The 18,456-nt window shown below is 44.2% G+C and overlaps 2 protein-coding genes across 7 annotated transcripts in view; both read left to right on the plus strand.

Annotated features, from left to right (window-relative positions):
- The first annotated feature begins 75 nt into the window (after window positions 1-75).
- On the plus strand, window positions 76-5,784 carry rp9 (RP9 pre-mRNA splicing factor). The gene is made up of 6 exons (XM_076753735.1): window positions 76-387; window positions 582-612; window positions 735-864; window positions 2,397-2,488; window positions 2,961-3,022; window positions 4,763-5,784. The coding sequence occupies exons 1-6, from the start codon at window positions 242-244 to the stop codon at window positions 4,965-4,967; spliced, it is 666 nt and encodes a 221-aa protein (XP_076609850.1). The 5' UTR covers window positions 76-241; the 3' UTR covers window positions 4,968-5,784.
- A 3,071-nt stretch (window positions 5,785-8,855) lies between these two features.
- Window positions 8,856-18,456, plus strand: part of elmo1 (engulfment and cell motility 1 (ced-12 homolog, C. elegans)) — a 103,299-nt gene continuing 93,698 nt past the window's right edge. For 3 of the 6 annotated variants that reach the window (XM_076754520.1, XM_076754525.1, XM_076754528.1), the window contains exon 1: window positions 9,165-9,296. The gene's annotated coding sequence lies outside the window, so the exon portion shown is untranslated. Of the gene's footprint in view, window positions 9,297-18,456 lie in introns of all 6 variants that reach the window. The other 3 variants (XM_076754522.1, XM_076754527.1, XM_076754524.1) reach the window with 2 other exon arrangements.

Genomic DNA, 18,456 nt, shown 5'->3' on the forward strand with positions numbered 1-18,456 from the left:
ACAATGCATGAACTCCAGCAGTACTTCACGTGTTACCGCACATGTCCTGCAGATGGCGCTGGACTTTCACTAACCAATCCGGCTGCACAGGAAGTACAGCAGCACCAGTGAAATGTTTGCTAGTTAGCAGCAGGTTAGCAGGTTGGCCGTAGTTTCTTACTTAACAAATTGCCCCTGAATTTAGCTTCCCTTTTACGTTAATGGTTTTTCTTCGGGGGCACAGTTTGTCAATATCACGACAATGTCGAGCAGGAAGCGAACAGGAGAGAAAGAGGAAAGACGAGACCACAAGAGACACAAGACATCCAAACAGGATCTCGAGAAACTCACAACACAGACGAAAAAAATCAACCAAAAGGTCCAAACACTGAAACACGTGGAGACATTGTGAGTAATGTTAGCGAGAGCTTCTCTGTTTAATCTTGCAAACTTCTGCATGAATTATAAATGTAACCGACCAGTGTTCTTTGCCCGTTAACAGTAAACGTTGGGTTTACGTGTGTTAGCTAGTTCTGGGAATGGCAGCTAGCTAAGTTTGAAATAGTTACGAATAACATCGGTATTATGTGTCTCTCATACAGCTATGAGAAACCTCCACCAGGATTAATTAAGGTAACGTTAGTCACACTGAAACACATCTAGTGAATGCCAAGAAGCTTCAAAGATTGCTATACATTTAACATATATAGTTGTTTACTGGAAGAAAAGTTCAGAAGTGACAACTGCTGTTGCAGGAGCACGAGGACAAACCAGAGGACTGTATCCCTGCTGAACCCGGAAATGAAGAGGCCAGGAACTTCCTGGCAAACGCCCCCACCAAAGGGCTGTGGATGCCTCTGGGGAAGGAGGTGAAGGTGATGCAGTGTGAGTACAGCAACACTAATTCAGCAATGTCACCTGGAGGGTTTACAGTGAGACAGAAGTGCAGCTTACTGTCAAATCGGCAAAGATTTAGACCTGGAGGAGAGGATGCTCATCTTTCATGATCAGTCCCAAGATACAGCCCCCTGTGACTTTTATATGACTTTTTCGCGAGTCTTGACCCTATGATACGTTTTTGGATTTTTTAAATTTCAGATCTTTGTTATTACTCGTACTGACTCCTCTCAATTTTCCATTTGTTTATGGTCAAAGGGCATGTCTAACTATGTTTAGATCTGCAGTGTCCGCAAGGCCTGAAGATATTTTAAATTCCCCCAAATTATGAAAATTAGAGGACTTATTTCTGGGTTTGAATACAGTTAAATGTGTGCTTTTCACCTTAAGTGTAGTCCTAGAACTTATGCGGGGCATCCTCTCATACGTCCACAGTTGTATTTATTCCCGATGATTATTATGATGACAAGCTTAAACTGTATCATCAGCCATAGAAATAACAGCAGCACTTATAGTTCAAGAACTGTAGGTGGGAGTAAACCTCCACCATATGTGGGCACTGGGCAGCGGTCTTTATAGGTAATAGGTGCAACCTTCAGAACATAACAGTCAACACTGGGTCTGTTGTTTCTCTGACCAATATGAAGGGCTAGAGATAAATAATGGTACTGTGGAGACCACCTTCTGTCTTTATGGTCACACAAAGACTCATTATACTCAGTCTCCATTCATTCCTTCGTCCCACTCCTTGTCATGCTGTGTGAACAGCCAGGGACTTACGGAGTCAGTGCGCACACACACCCACACACACACACACATATACACACAGGCCTTGTCCGCAAGTTGACATTTGTTCTGCAGAATCTTGGAGAAAATGTTTCAGTATGTCATATTTTTTAAAAGGACAGAGAGACGTGACAGTGAGTGAAGTGAACATGAAGAGTCCCAAGTAAACGATTGTGCACACAACTGCTTTTGGAGGATAAACAGTATTTGTTTGGTCTCACTTTACCAAAGGTTTTGAGTTTTGACGACTTCTTCACGTCTTTTCAGAGAAGCGTGGATGATTTCTCATTTGTTCAAAGAGGTCTTTCTTCATTATGAGGGATATGTTTTCTAACACATCACCACATGAGCAGGGCTGTTTGAGTGTGTGACTCCAAGTTGCTTTTATCTGCCTTTTTGAATTATACAAACAAAAGGAAAAAGAAATTCTTTACCTTTTTAAATGAATGTATTCTTGGGACCTGTGTGCTCCTGAAACGTATTATCTAGTTTTGCAAAATATTCTTAACTGAAGCTTCACTTGCCAGCTTTTTCCAGAGCTTTCCAGAGCTGAAATGTAGTTGAACGCTTGAGAAAGAGCCAGTAAGTGGAATAATGAGTGAAGATTATTTTGTCAAACGTTCCAGTGTTCAAGAACGTAATGTTCATGCCCATATTTGGTCTGTTTTTTTAAATAGAAAATCTGGTGTGATCTACACGTTAGCATCAGTTCATATTAGTTTCCTTTTCCGTAGGTTGGAGATGCAAGCGCTACGGCCACAGGACTGGAGATAAGGAGTGTCCGTTCTTCATTAAAGGCAACCAGAAGCTGGAGCAGTTCAGGGTGGTGAGTTTGTTCGCTGCGTAGAACAAAACGAGCCCACATATAGCCATTTAGAGACAATATCAAATAATAGTCTGCTGTTAAAGAATGCAGGCTGGGTTGTGGTGAGGTCAAGGGGCTGACAGAGACAAGTTTGTGTCTGAGACCTTCTGCTGAGGTTAACTACAGAGTCTGAACACATTTAGTTTACACTGAGGAACATGTGGGCCGCAGACTGCTTCGTGCAGCCTGCTTGTAATGGAACAATACCTACTGCAGCGACAGAAAGCCTCTGCAATGATTAGCATAAATGCAACTGTATCATATTTTCCTACCTTGTATTGTCACAGGGAGGCTTTTAAAAAATGCTGACCTAACAGTAGAATCAGTACAATGGTTGGAATGTGAATGGTAGCAACTCTCATTGCAAGGAGGAATTCTTTTTCTTCTCCTTTCTTCACAGTAGGTAATGGCAGATTGTGCCTTCTTCTTTTAGGCTCATGAAGACCCAATGTACGACATCATTCGGGAAAACAAAAGGAACGAAAAAGAAACCAGGTACATGCTTTTTTTTTTTTTTTTTTTTTTTTTTCTTTTGAGACGTGCATGTTGTTCTTGTCCTTAGCTGTAATTTTCCTGGAAAAGATTTTCTAAACTGCTCTGTGACTGTTCAGTCCAACTCTTGAGAAGCTACAGTTTTGACACTCAGATGACCTGGAAACTCTCTCATGGTGGCTGGTTCTCTGTCCGGGTTTCTAGCAAATAGCATTTGACACCAGGGTGTTTGAATTTGAGGTTTGCTTATTATGAAGGCTCACTGTAGGTGTGTGTGTGTGCATGTGTGTGCGTACATGCAGAGCAGCAGTGTTGATTGTGTGTGTTTTTGCATGCATTACAAAAAGGTTATTCAAAGGCCAGTGGCGCTTTGAAGTCTCGCTTGCGTGTCTGTGCCACATTCATTCTGGCATCGTCTTTGAAAGGGAAGTGAAACAGTCCAGCCTCTCCCAGCTTTCCAATTGCGTATACAGTATTGAGTCTCAAGTTGTCCTCGAGATGCTAGCCTCTTGTCATGAGGCGAAATTGATGAAAACATTTCATGACAGAAATTTAGAAAGTAGCTAGTTATATCTGAAGTACCTGCATCTATATTCATTGAAAGTTCATTTTTTGCACTCGTCCAAGGTTATGAAGATATTCCCAGTTGGAGATCGGACTGGGACCCATTATTATCTGATCTGCATTCCCCAAATGTCTCATTTAGCCTGGCCCATCTAATCTTTGAGACTCTCTATTGCTCCTATTTTCATTTGTATTCCACAGATTTTGATGTACATTATTTGTCTCATTTAAGGATGTTCTTTATCAGTTCTTGTTGTCCTCCTCCTTTTTTCACTGTTTTACATTGTGAATTTGATGCCTGATGAAGGTCTGAAAAGTTCTCTAGTGAACTTAGTGCTGATAGTTTGCAGGAATTGTAACTTTTTCTAACCAGTCTTCAAGGTGAAGGAAGAGATTTATTTCTTAATTTAACTCTATGTTATGAAGTGCTTTTATGATGGAGGACTAGAGGCATGCTTTAAGGACTAGCGTGACTTTCCAACCATTCAGGTGATCATTCTGCTCCGTGAGATCAACCCCACTATAACAAGGCCTGATGGACACTTCACAAGAGTGTGTGAACCCTTTCTCAAAGAAACACTTTGATGGCTGAAAAGTTGACAGTTCCCAGACGTCTTCAAAAATTGCACAATGCTGATGCTGTCACGATCAGTGTGCCAGCTCACTCCTCTGAGCTAATTAAAGGGCATGTACTCCAGTGGGCTCCAATGCTGCACGTCAAATATCTCTTTTTTTTCCCTTCCTTTATGTGTCATGGAGCAGTGTGGCGCTTCCTCCGTCACTGTGCGACGTGTTGATGTTTTAGTTCAAATTTCTGTTCAAATTTAAAATGAAGTTAAGCAGAACTTGTTAGCACTAAAATTGAACAAGTCATCTGATGTTGAGTGTTGTATTTAAGCCACAGGATGACCTCAGGCATGTCCCAGTGTCTTCTGAAAATCCTCCACACACCTGCAGTTTTAACTGGTACTTTGGCCTCTGTTAGCATTTTCTGGAAAATCGTAACACTAGTAGGCACTTGGCGAAGTCCACAGTCCGGACATGGCGCACTGTGTCTCGCTCAAGGACACTTCAGGTGCTTGCCAACTCCGGGCATCCGAGTCTGCATCAGTTGTGTTTTCCTCCCCGGTCTTGACTCTAATCCCCACCTCCTCTCCTCCCCGCCCTTCCTGTTTGTAGGATCCAGCAGCTGCAGCAGCTGCTCCAGGACACCACCTCCAATTCAGACAGCTCCTCCTCTTCCTCTTCCTCGTCCTCCTCCGACCACCATCGCAGCAAGAAAAGGAAAAAGAGGAAGGAGAGAAAGAAGAAAGACAAGAAGAAGAGAAAAAGGAAACGGAAGCACAAGTCCTCTAAAACCAGTGACTGCTCCGACTCAGACTGAGCGCTTGGAACATGCTGATGTGTGTACTACGTGCTTTAAGCGTAGGAAGAGCCTGTGAATGAAGTGGCAGCAGTGGTAGATCTTCTGCAGTAGTGAAGTGTGTTCTGCCTGAGTAAGAACTGCATTCTGGAGACCCTTTTAAGCCCTTCCTCTGCAGGTTGAAGGCCTAAAACTGTAATTCCACTGCACGCGACTTCTCCCAGTCGTTTCAGTGTCTCCAGGGTGACAGCTCGCATTGACATCCTCTCTGTTAGATCACACAGCGCAGGGTCGTAATGGAACAGCTCCTTAAGTCAGTGCATGTATGTGTGCCTTGGTGCAAGTGTGTGTCAAAAAGCATTAGCTGCATGGGTAATGAATCTACAATGATATGAAATGAGCCCCTTGGTGTAAGAGATCTTTTACTGGGTCTACTAAGATAGCATGTCAGCAAATACAGTGTGTTATTAGGAGATTGTATTTTCCACCATTTATTTTTTTCCTTTTTTTTGTTAACCCCGCCATCTCGCTGCTTTTAAATACTTTGATTGTAGAGTTGTTAAACGCAGAGAGGTGGAGGGGAAAAAAAGTCCAAATGAAACGTTGGAGTACAGCTAGAATTTGTCTTCCACACAAGCCCGAATGTTTGAACGCTTGTGACTGTACATAAATATTTGAATTATTTGAGGTTGGAATATGCTTATTTGCTCTGAAAAAAAAAAAGCCACAGAGCTGGGGAAAGAATGTATGTGAATGTGCTCCCTTATGCGGAGGAAAAACTGGCTCCTTCTCTCCAGTGTTTGCCCGGCTCTAGCAAAAACAAAGATGTTAATATCAATCTTGGCCTTGACTTAATGTGTGACACTTTTTCACGTCGACGGCGACTTACCGCTTTGTGGATGGTGCAGTGAATTCCACACGCAGAAATGTGATCATTAAAAAGGACGCGGCGCGTTACAGCCTCGACCTTCCTGAGACGAAGAGCATTTTTCTTTTCATCTTGTCCTGCCAGCAGCGTGAGGACACTTCAGAGCGTGTTTCTCAAAAATCATTTCACAGTCTGTAGCCTACACGGCGCAGAGCGACCCTCCCTCTCTGCGGAACCGCCAACGTCTCATCAAACCGGGTTCTCGCCCAGCAGAACCGCGTCAGGCCGGCAGTTCACCGCAGCCACTTCACACACGGCGTGCCCTTTAGGCCGAGGAAGTCTGGTGCCGCTTTCTCCTTCGTGAGCAGCACATTTTGAAGAGGATTCCCCGTGGAAATGAACTTGAAACATTCCCCCTTCCTAATGACCCTGATAGAGACACAATTACAGTAGACCTACGGGGAACAAGCAAACTAGATTTCCATTTAGATTTGTGTCTTAGGCTTTCCGAGTAACTCAAATGCTGTAGGGAGTCTATGTGTTTATGAGAAATTACAGTTCCATCAAAGAGTGTCAGATTATACAGCCATGAGAGCATTTTAGCTGCTGATTGAGAGCTTAGCTATTCTCTAATATTCTGTCTGCGGCAGCTCTGTCCATCCCTTTTCTGGCAATTCAACCAATAAGCTACGATAAATCAGCTTCATTGAAACAGTCTGTTCCACGTTGACTTTTCTGTCTCCCTCTGAGTACAACAATGAATCTCCCAGATGAGATTCAGTCACAGGCTGCTCAGGGGGAGGTTGTGCCACGTAGAGAGAGTCTGGTCAGCGGAGAGTCTTTATTGAAGCACTCTGTCTTCTTGGACAAGGGACAGGTCAGATTGAGTGCCAGGCCAGACTCGCTGTGCAGAGTGCGATCGAGGCCCAACATATTTGCAGAAAACTAGATAATTAAATCTTTATGACTGGAGCACTCCACTTAACTCTTTAACTCAGGGTTTGTGCGATATCAACTTCACACCAGATGTGCAGAGGTTCAGCTGGCAGTTGTGAAGCAAGGTGCGTTCAAAGTCGAGTGAGTTACACAAGACGGTAGAAGTGACAACTGAGGTCCAAGCATATGGGGAAATAATCCAAGGCTTACCTTGTAAGAGGCAAAACAAGAGTGACTCTGCATTTTATTGGATGCAGAGGCACATTGCACTGCATTGTGAGTCTGCACTTTTTATTGAATGCACCATGCAGTACTTTTAAACCATACGGGCTGGCTCAAGCCCACCCCGCTGCCTCTCCGCTGTCTCAGATAAAAAGATTACATCTCCTGTGAGCCCTCTGATGTAGTGTTGACCGCTTTAAGGCTGAAGTCGGAGATGCGGAAGTCACCATAACTTAATGATGGGAACAGAATCGAGGGAAATAGAAAAGTTTTGCTCGCCTATGTTCCCTCATCTGGAAAAACGAAAGTGGTGAATTTATTTGTGTACAATTTGAACTGCTTGGAGGTTTAAATCCCCCCCAGTCTAATTCAACCTTCAGGGCTTTAAACAAAGAATTACTTAAAACCAGTGTTTGACTCACCTCTGTGTGTAATCTTTGACAGATACCTGAACACACTTGTGTCCTGCTACACTAAATCGCCGTCACACCGAGTCAAATAATCTGCTTGCGTTCTGCTATTTTTGGATCAGACCCCGTCGCCTTCACATCCCTTGTGTGCAGTCAGATTCACAGTTTAGTAGAGGACGCAGGCTGTCATTTAAAAGGTTAGAGGCCTGCATCCTGTGTTTTTTTTTGTTCACAGAGACAAAAACCAACAGAGAGATAGAGAGATTTCAGCTGGGTGTGTCGCTCCAGATTATTTATCAGGGCGGACAGGGCTCCTGCACTAATCCTGCTCCTGCTGAGTGGAGACAAGGATGAGCTGCTGGACTGTCTGCTATACACTGCTCTCTCTCTTTATTACTCAAAACACACACACTCTGGGTTTTACATCAGATGCAGTCTATAATCACTGACAAAACTAAAGAGAAGTGGCCTCCTGTGGCTCAGTGCTGCTGAGCTCTGGGACGCGGTCCTATGTCCTGACCTGTGCGACGCCATCCACTGCTGAGCCGTATCAAACAGGTTCGTAACATAATGTAACATTAGAAGGTCATAATCTCACCCTCCAAACAGCTCTGTGTGCATATGTGGAGACCAGAGAGCGTTCAATAACCATGAATTATTGAAACCATTGTTCCTGTTTGCCCCCCCTCCTCCTGCCTGCACTCATGTCTTTGTGTCCCATCGAGGAGGGAGAAGACGTCCTTAATCGTTTGTTTGTTTATTCGGATGCAGTTCATCGTAAATCCGCTTTATTCACTAGACTACATTTGTTTAGACAGTGTCAGCATGGCTACTGTCCACTAGGGGAGTTCAGGGAAATCAAAAAATCAAATCAAAATCAAAATTAAGCTACTTAACAATTTGCTGTGTACGTTAGCTCAGTTAACTCATGTTTAACCTTTCTTGAAACCTTTATCTTAATCTGCTCAGTACTGTATTAAATGACACTTAGGTTTTAGCTTTGTTAGTTTATTAATTAGTTTAAGATGTAAAAAAAAAAAAAAAAAAAAAAAAGCTGTAACATCCAGGACTTCATTTCTCATCAGTGTAATCTCATTCATCCATACTTTTTCTATTGCCCTGTGTTTACAGATTTTGTCCAAATGCTATTTCATGTCAAACCTCTTTGTATTGTCCTGTTTTTGAAAGGGATGACAAAAATGTGACACTGCCTGGCCTAAATCCCAAACGTCCAAGAGAAGAGAACAGCTTTTAAAATAACAAGATATTTAATTGCTGATGTGAGTCGACATTAAACAAACAAAAACAAAACAAAACATACCTAAAAACACACTTTTGTCCTCATAATCAAGTGTCAGTGTGTTTCTTCTCGATGTGCACAGGTTGAACATCAGGGGCGGAGTGACGTCACTCACACCTGTTTCTGATTGGAGGAGATTTTGAATTATAACTATTAAAAAATTTTACTTCTTTGCTTATTAAGCTCAGTATATGGAAACCAGACCTGCAGAGCTGTGTCAAACGCTCCTGCCATCTTTACATTTAAATATCAGAGGAAAGAAAACTTTGTTTGTTTTTTCCTGTAAACTAACTCCAGAGCTGCTAAAATAAAAGCAGCTACTGACTTCTTTTTTTTTTTTCTTCGTAATTAAATCTGACTGAATGTCCCCATCCCTTCGTCAAAGCAGGGAGCCGCTGAGCTGCAGCTCCGCTCCTGTGCATCCTCTGTCTGGTATCATCGAGGCAGCCAGCAGACGGCAGAAGAAAAGAGGAAGTGGAAACATCAGCACTATCTCTACAGCAGAGGAGAGAGAGAGGGAGAAAACACCAGTGAGTGACACGCACACACACTCACACTCACAACACACACACTAACTCCGGACATCAGCGGAAGAAGTGTCCTCGCCTCGTCAGGTTTGTCACAGCTTTGTTTTGTCGCGGACGCGGCGCTGCTCAGCGGCATTTTGGCTTCACTTGTTTGGCGTTTTGTGCTCCGTGTTGACGCCTCGGCGAGCGCTTCTGGCTCCGTTGCGTTGTAGCGAGATAATGTTGTGCTTCTTCTTTGCCTGCGCTCTCTTTCCGTCTCCCCCCGTCTGTCTTTTCACTTCTGTCAAGTGGCCTTAGCGGCTTTGGGCGCTGTTCTTTCTTATTGACATGCGTGTGTGATGGAAGCGTCGCCGCCGCTCCGCGTTCGCGCACACACACACACGCCGAGAGACACATTGAGCTGCAGTGAATATGAAACTGCCTGTGAATTCATTCTGCGTGTCGCATGTGTGTGTTTTTAGTTCTGTGGTGGGGAAACAAGTGCGTGTTAGAAAGCTGCAAGTTGTGTGTTTTGCAGCAGCTCCACAGAGAAGAAGTCGAGGCTGCAGCCGCGGCTGCTCCACAGCTTGTGTGTTCAGTGCATGCTGTTCGCTTGATGCCCCCCCCCAAAAAAGAAAAGTGTTGCGTTTACAGATGCCTCCGCTTTCACCCCCCCTCACTGCTAATTAAAGAGCTCTTTTAATGGTGTGCGGTGTGTAACTCCAGCCCAGCATGCTGGCCGCACCGTGGGCCTGTGATTAGGAGGGAGAAGCCTGGGCAGCAAATGCAGCGTTTGAGCTCCTGTACTCTCCTTCAGGAGATGACAGGGAAAGATAACAGGATGGCTCAGAATCTGGCAGCCTCTGAAAGAGTTCATCCACTTATCTGAGGTCTACAACTTAAAGTACCTTCTTTCTTTACATCCCAAAAGTTTTCCTGCAATCACTAATTCATGTGTCTTTTTTCCCCAAAGTTTTGTGGCTTGTGACCCCCTGAAACAAACCCTGCGACCCCTCAACACTGATTACAGATTAGGGCTGCACCTAACCATTATTTCATGGCTAATTGATCATTTAGTGTACTTGTGTCCGTCACAGTTCCCCCACTGCCCAAAGTGATGCCTTATTTGTGTGTATTCATCTTATTTTGTATTTTGTCCAGCAGTTCAAAACCCAAAGCGTCTTCATTTACTATCATAGACATCAAAGAAAAGCAGCAAATCCTGGCATTTAAGAAGCTGGAACCACCAAATGTTTGATGTTTTTTGTGTGAAGAATGGCTGAGATGATTAATTGATCATCAGAATAGTTGCTATTTAACTTTCTTTTGATCACTGCATGTCTGCATATGTCTTTGGGTGTTTTTTTTCTTCTTCTTCTCTGGGATTTAATAATTCATAATGTTTCTCTGCCTTGTCGTCCTGATAACTGCTGCACTAACCCTCAGAAATAGTTTGCAGCTGCTGATTCTCAGGTGTGGAACCGCTGCATCAGACCGCTGTTTGAAAACCTTTTGCCCTCGGTGGCCCCCTCTTCTTAAAGGTTTTGTTTTTACTCCAACGGAAACCCAGAAATATTAAAACTGTCGATCAGCGATTCCCAACCAGGGATGCTTCTGCAGTTACCAGAGGGTACATGAAGAGATTGTGGTCTAGCTCAACTAATTTGAAAAAATAAATTGTTTCTTGGAGGAAAATAAACAAGAAAATAAGTGTACAAATTGGTGTGATGTTGAATTTAATGTATTTATTGCCACAATAACCTAATAGTTATGGCAGAACCAACTTCCCACCAACCACTTGGGTCAATTCATGCCGCAGTTGAGAGAATTTGAAACCTAGTTAGCAAAAAAGCACAAAAGTCATAAAAGTTAATATCGACTTGAGCAAACATACTGTAAAACAAAGACCAAGGGCAGACATAGACAGTTCCAGGATTACTGTTTTCTTGAGCCTGTCTGATGAGGCTGTGCAGATACGTCGGACACGATATATTCCTCTTTATGCCTTTGGTCCCACAGTGGTCCTCGAAGGGCCCCTGGTCATTCAAAGACCCGCTTTGAGATCTGCTGCTCTGCTCTTCCTCAGTGATTAACCATAATGGACTGCAACAGCATTGGGCTGTGGCGGCAGACAGCGTGCCTCAGCTCTCTCCCCCTCACATCAGTTGTGGTGCGGCCCAGGGTCTACGCTGCCATCCTCTCTGGGTCCCTCTGGCCCTCCAGGCGGCTTCTGATAGAGTGAGAGCCCATTTACATGCCCTGTTAGACACCGAAGATGTCCCAGTTGTGATGGAGCCGCACGCATGCCGGCGTTATCGTGTCAACTCGACAATAAACGAAGGCAAACACAGCTCAGATACACGTATGTGCAGCCATGTCGCACACACAGAGGCAGCCCTCAAGAGCTTGATGAGGAGCCATGTAGGGGGTGGCAGTTTTTGTTTCAGGTGCCATTCTGGGAGTATCAGCGAAGTAGAAAGTCAGAGGTTACTGTCTGGTTGGTGTAGTTGTTCTTTTTTGTGTTATTCGATGTGAAATCTGAGTTTCTCCATAGTTACACGGAGCGATTCCATGTTGCATTGTGAGGTTTTGGCCTATATGTGCACCCTGTGTGTGCAGCTGTGGTGGACAGTGGGTTGGAGATTGATGCTTGGTTTTAGCTTCAGGTCTGGCACAGCTTTGAGCAGTCAAGGAACGCAGTTTTCAACAGACCGCTAACTAAAGCGCACTCTCCCATTAAACCGGTATGTGAAGTTTGGTGTGCGCTCAGCTTTGGCCAGTAGCTGTCCGGTTCAGAGCTGAAGCGTGCCAGAAGCCTTATATTACAGCTTTACAGCCACCTGAGGGACCTATATGTCAAAAGGAATGCACACACACATGCGAAAACAAGTTTTATTAGCCACAGCAAACCTCCATTTCTTGTTAGCTGGCTCGCCCAGATAAATATTTCTTTATCCCTGCAGGGTCTTAAAAATCACCGATTGAAATGGAGTGTTGCAACACAAGAGTGAATGTAAAGTGAGACGGTAAAATACGGCAGCCCTGACTTGCGCCATAAGTCATAAGCCGAATAAACGGATGGAATTAAACTTGAGCGCTTTGGTGTTTTGTTTTAAATAGTGAAACCTAATCCAGGAAATCAGATTAGTGCAAAGAGGCAGAGACGGAGTACTTTTTGGCAGAGGACGGGTGCCTGCCCTCGCTTATTGAGTTGCATCACAAACGAGATCCTGGTGTGCATCTGTTTGACGCTGCCTACTGTTTGGCATCCTCTCACCACCTCCTGAGGTGCAACCTTGCCAGTTTCTGAGCTGCGTTTCTCGCCTGTCAGAGCCCCCCACCCCCTCCCCCTTGCAGCTTGTTATCTTTCTCTCATTAGCTTACTCGCTTTCTCACACACGCTACGTTACCGTCTCGCTCATTGTGGCTTCTCTCTATCCCCCATCTCTTGCACTTTCTTGTCTTCTGCTCGCTCTCACATTGCAGCACAGCTCCCTCATCTACTTTCTCACTCTCTGTTGTTGCTCCCTAAGGGAAATGGAGGTATGTAAATTGTTTTCTCCTTGATGGATGCCTGGCCTGCTATCTGTCCATCTTAATGAACCTGTTTCCCCCTTTTTTTCCTCCTAAAAGCTCAGGACTGCGGCACTAACGCGACACCAAAAACTTCAGGGCCCAAAGTTTCCTGTCATCTCTCTGTCGCTTTTTTTTTTATGTCTTTTTGTGGTAACAACCATTGAGATTGTCTAAAGGAAAAACTACTTTAATGCGCTAGTATCCTTGGTTGCAGTGCACACTGGTGCGCCTGTGCTTCGGCAGCTTGAGGTTAGATTAATTTGCAGTTCCAAATGAGATGAATGTTGCCTTGCATAATTGCTCCCTGTGGTATGAAGTTAATTAAAACAGCAGGTAGGTACTGAAGGTGCAATGGGAAGGTGCCAGACAGCCAGACAGACATAGGTGGGTGAGGAGAGATCTCATAGGCACTGCTGCCATGTTCTGCTCTTTAGTTTACTGATTGTAGCCTCGGGCTAAATTCAGAGCCAGGCGACTCTTTGATTTGTGCAGAAATGCAATAAACAAGAGATGCTGATGGAAAAACTTGTTTTGAAATTGTTTTATGACCAACTGTGATCTCTTAGCAGTTGTGTAAGGGAACGCACTCATGGATGTGTTTTGATCTATTACCCTGTGCTTCTATAACTGTGTATGTTTTGTCCCCGGGGCACAGTCCGTACATTCTTAGAGTATGCATCAGTTTAAGCGGAGAGCAACCGCAGGGGTGTTTTTCAGTCCGAGTCTAGACTTCGTGAGGAGTGAAGCAGCCCTAGATGACCCAGAAAGTGATATGGTTCCCTCTGCGTGTTCGCTCTGCCCGCTGCATTCCAGCTGTGGTGCTGCCGCAGAGCTCTGTAAATATTAGGTGAGAGGTTAGCCAGCTCTCTTGCTCCGTGTGTGTTTGTGGTATTTAGCATCTCGCGGCTAAGAGCCTCTCAGCCTCTGAGCCTACTGACCCAGTATAAATGGTTAGTCTCTCTGTCTAGCTAGTATATCCCCACTCCAGCTGTGTGAGTGGCTTGAACTGACTTTACATTTTTGAGTTGGGTACTTTGTAAGGATTGCCCAGTTGAAAGCAGGTGTTAGCATCTACTAGGCTGTATACAGCTGTTCTAGAAGGATTGTGTGTATGTGTTAGCGGTGTTAACATCACACAGTGTATGATTTATGGCATGTGTGCACATGTGCTGCAGATTTTCAGTGCTGCGTTAGTTTTTATTTTTCTCCAAGGCTTGCCTGCGTCATTTTCAAAGTATGTTTCAGTGTGACCCAGGTGCTAAACACAGATTTTCTTCAGCTGTAACCTAATTATAACTGTGTGTGTGTGTGTGTGTGTGTGTGTGTGTGTGTGTGTGTGTCTCAGCCCTGTAGGTGGTGTGTAATAGTCTGGGTCATTGCTTGATCTGTGTTTGCTGTTCATGCATGGATGGCTGCTGTCACGCTGCCCTGGCTGTCCATCACTCCATCCGTCCATTTTTACACCACTGCATCTTGTGATCCATGAGTCCATCCATCCATACATCCGTTTGCCTTTTTTATTCTTTCTGAAAATATGATCAGGTCATCTACGAATGCTTGATCAGCTGCATTCATGGATCATTGTGAACTCCCTCCTTGATTTCAATAGCTCAGAAACGATGGCAGATATGTATGTGTGAATTCCTTCAGGCCCACGGCTGTCTTCAGTGAGTGTGAGTCAATGGAGGTGTCCTGGTTTTGCTGCACTTCTCTCCCCAAACTGTTCATTTGACTTTTGGTATCTCCAGAAATGTTGACCCCATTAGTTCATGGATGTTTGTGTCTGATGTGGTAATGAGTTTCCTGTTTGATGTTAGATCTGCGGTGGATAGGGATTTTTATGAACACTCTGTTTGTGTTTGTGTGGATGTGATTTACGCACGTTGTGGGACATAAATCTGTTTACACAGTCACACTGTGGGGACTCAACTTCCTTATGGGGACAAAACACAACTCCCCATAATGTAACTCATTACATTTTAAGGTGAAGGCTTGGGTTAAGGTTAGGGTTATGCAAGCAGTGGTTATGGTAAGTCTCCAGGAAATACATATATTGATAAATGTGTTTGTGTGTGTGTGTGTGTGTGTGTGTGTGTGTGTGTGTGTGTGTGTGTGTGTGCGTGTGTGTGTGTGTATGTGTGTGTGTGTGTGTGTGTTGATCACTGCTGCAGTGTTATTTGTACTTTTTCACACTGTGTACCGCCCAGAAACTTTATGAACTGTGGGTGTGAGCCACACAGTAACTTTTACCCAAATGTCTCAGATTATAAGGGCAGGCTGAAGGTGTCATGGCATCATGTCCCCTGGAGCTTATGCTATTCTTTATCATGCTTGCTTACTGCGAAATACATTTCAAATGTCACAGCTTTTGTTTTGTTTTGTTTTGTTTTAGCAGCACAGAAAAGACCTTCACATCTGCAGCAGCGTACTGTGCATACAGGTGAAAAAGCATGGAACAACCAAACCAAGAAATTAGATCCACTGCTCTGCTTCACTTGCATTAAAGTAACGGACTAGAGCAAAGTGCACATTAACAGGCGCCATCATATTAAAGGAACTCACAGTTGATGGCGCATTCATTTTAACTTCATCTGAAAACTGATATAGACTCTCCAGAGTCATTTGGCATCTCTTTGGCTGTACAACTGCATATGTGAAAAAAGTGGTTTAAAGCCTTTTGTGATTCCAGGGGGAGCTGGTCTGATAAACTGACTCAAGTGATGTCACATGAGTCAGTGTTGGTTGGGTCTGAAGACTACAAGTTTGAAAATGAAATAATGGGTATGTAGTTAGAAAGAAGTGAGCTTACCAGACCTCTGCAGCCTGCTCTTCATCTCTGCTTGAGGCTAGCGACTGGAGGCTACATTAACCACTACTAGCATGACACACCTGAATCTCAAACTGAACCATCAGCGCTAGAGTTGTATTGTGGGTAAAGTGCCAGAGCCAACGAATGTTTATTGGCCTTTGACTTCTAGTACTCTGTGTCAGGCTGAGCAGTTGCAGAGAAGAAAGCAAAGTGCTTTAGTGAAGTCCTCAGAAGTCCTCAAGGGTTCAGAGCTGCCCCCCTGCAAAACTGGCAAGTGCTTGAGGGCTCCCTGGCTGGCTTTTGGAGCCCTGTCTGTAAAATGCTGCAGAGTTTGCTCGAAGGAATTACCCACATTTCATTATGCCTTTTCTGTTAAAAATGTGCATGACAGAGAATTGAAATTGAAAACCCACGAGCAACATGTTTATCCTATTAAAACCGGTCACATTGCTTGTTTTCATCAAATTGACAAGACAACCTTGATAAAATGAGCAGCGAACACACACATCAGGCTACAGAAGTGCCTCAGTGTTAATTTAAGTCCTTGATGGGTTGGTGCTCAAGGGCGGACACTGGGACTGGCACCATGGTCACTTCCATCTCTCAAGCCCAGTATCACATACAGTAAAGCACTACAAAGACACAGAGGAGGGGGAGATTAAAGGAAGCTTTTTTTTTCCAAGTAAAGGTCTGACTGATCTGGTCTGGTCTGCATCTTTGTGTGTATACATAGATGTTTGTTGGTGTGTGTGTGTTGGAAGCTATGAGTCACTATGTTGAAGCCACGGTCCAGACCGAGGACAGCCCCATGTTGTCTCTCTGTGTCTCACAGGCGCACACAACCCTGATCTTGTCAACGCCGCTCTTTGATGACAGTGGACAGCGCACACGGATGACTGGAGGTTCAGTGAGGTGGACCGGAAATAAAACTAGCCTGTTGTTTTGCTGGAAGTGAAGAAGTAACACTGTTTCTTAGAAACCTTTCTAAACTTGTTTGTTTCTTATGTTACCCTCACGTTATTGCCAGTGTGCTCTCCCTGTCTCTCTTCTTGTTTTCTTGAGCTCTGTTTCTTCCCTTTGACAATTCCGGGGTCCCAATGTTCTTAAATTTATTGATTGGTTAGAAAACAGCTCGCTTAAGACTTCATTTATTCCTTGCAGTGACTGGAAGGGAAGCAAAAATACAACACAGTATATACTTAGAAGACTCTGGCGAGATGTGTAGCTGTGTGTGTGTGTGTGTGTGTGTGTGTGTGTGTGTGTGTGTGTGTGTGTGTGTGTGTGTGTGTGTGTGCTTTGATGGTGTCGCTGCCTCGCAATGTTTCACTACAAAAACACCTTTTTAGATAGCAGTTCCCTTTGGTACTTCCCCCACTTGTTTGCTTATAGCTGGAGCAAGCTTGTTCATTTCAAGTTATTATTATGTTTGGAGGACTTGAAAGTAAACTGAAGAGAGAGATGCAATTGTTAGACAGTAGCTGCTGTGCACTGTTAAATAAGAAGTCCCAAGGATGACCAGATATAAAACCACAACAGCAACTCTGAAATGAAGAAGGAAATGTGAGTTTATTTTCGAAATCACAATGATTGGTAGGAAATGAGGACTGTTGTGCGGCAAAGGCAGGAGGGGTGCTGTATCATTTCCACTTAAGATCTCACAACACTATAACATAAAGCCAAACGTGTTGCATAATTAACGCATGGGTTGCGATTAAGGATTTGAACCCATTCTGTCATGACGGGGGCCTCTGCAACGTCAAGGTGCAGCACCAGTGTTTTCCATTAGTCTCGTCGAGGCTTCCTCTAGAGAGAGCAGACTGAGGAGGAGTGGAGGGCCTCTCATAGCATGCCAAGGTCACCGGCTCGCCCATTCGCTCTGGCTGGGGAACTGCAAGCATTGGATTCAAGATGTGTTGCTTAATGTCAGGGCTGCCTCCAGGTGTCTAAATAGATCACAACACAGGAAACAAGACACTCCGATATCCCTCTGTCTTCATCATACATTTGTTCCCAGACTCTTCTTCATGTCTTCCCCCTGTAAGACTTCAGTAGCCGTCATGTATCATTCATGTATTGTTTTTGTGTTGCGCTCTCATCTGTTTACCACTGTTTCTGCCTCCTCTCCAGCCTTCACTGTTATGTTCTCACCAGAGCTTTACGCTCTAAACAAAAGCATATACATATTGTACAGTTCCTGGCCCTCGCTGCCCACACATTGACCAGCCACAGCAGCTGTGCTCAAAAGGGCATTTGGAATAGATCGACCTGCGCAAGGCTCCAGTGGTCGTTCGTCCTGCTGCTACTTTTGTGCTCAGTAGCAGCCTGAAGTGAGTTTCTGTGGTTCCAACCAGCCAACAGAAACAAGCCATAATCACCCTCACACCCTGATGCTGCCTTTCATCAGAAGTTGGCAACAAGTGAATGTGATCTGAGACGGAGGAACTTATCTGGAAAACAAACACTGCATGAAGAAGACTTCTTTGGTGGGCTGACTCCAAAAAGTTGGGACACAGTGTAAAATGTAAATAAAAACAGAATGCAATCATTTGCAGCTCCTCCCAATCCCATGTAGTAACATCCTTTCTACAACCATGTGTTCACAAAGTGGTGAACCTCACTCCATTCTTGCTGGTGAACAACTGAGCCTTTCCAGGATGCCCCTTTCTTACTCAATCATGATACTCTCACCTGTTACAAATGAACCTGTTTACCTGTGGAATGTTCTAGACAGGTGTTTTTGGAGCATTCCACTACTCTCCCAACCTGTCTGAAATGTGCTGCTGCATCAAACTCAGAATAAGCAGATATTTATAAAAAGCAATGAAGCTGATGAGGTAAAACATTATTTCATTATCATTGGTTTTACACAACCTTCATAAGTCT

Source organism: Chaetodon auriga, chromosome 17 (assembly GCF_051107435.1).
Source record: "Chaetodon auriga isolate fChaAug3 chromosome 17, fChaAug3.hap1, whole genome shotgun sequence".
NCBI classification, from domain to species: Eukaryota; Metazoa; Chordata; class Actinopteri; order Chaetodontiformes; family Chaetodontidae; genus Chaetodon; species Chaetodon auriga.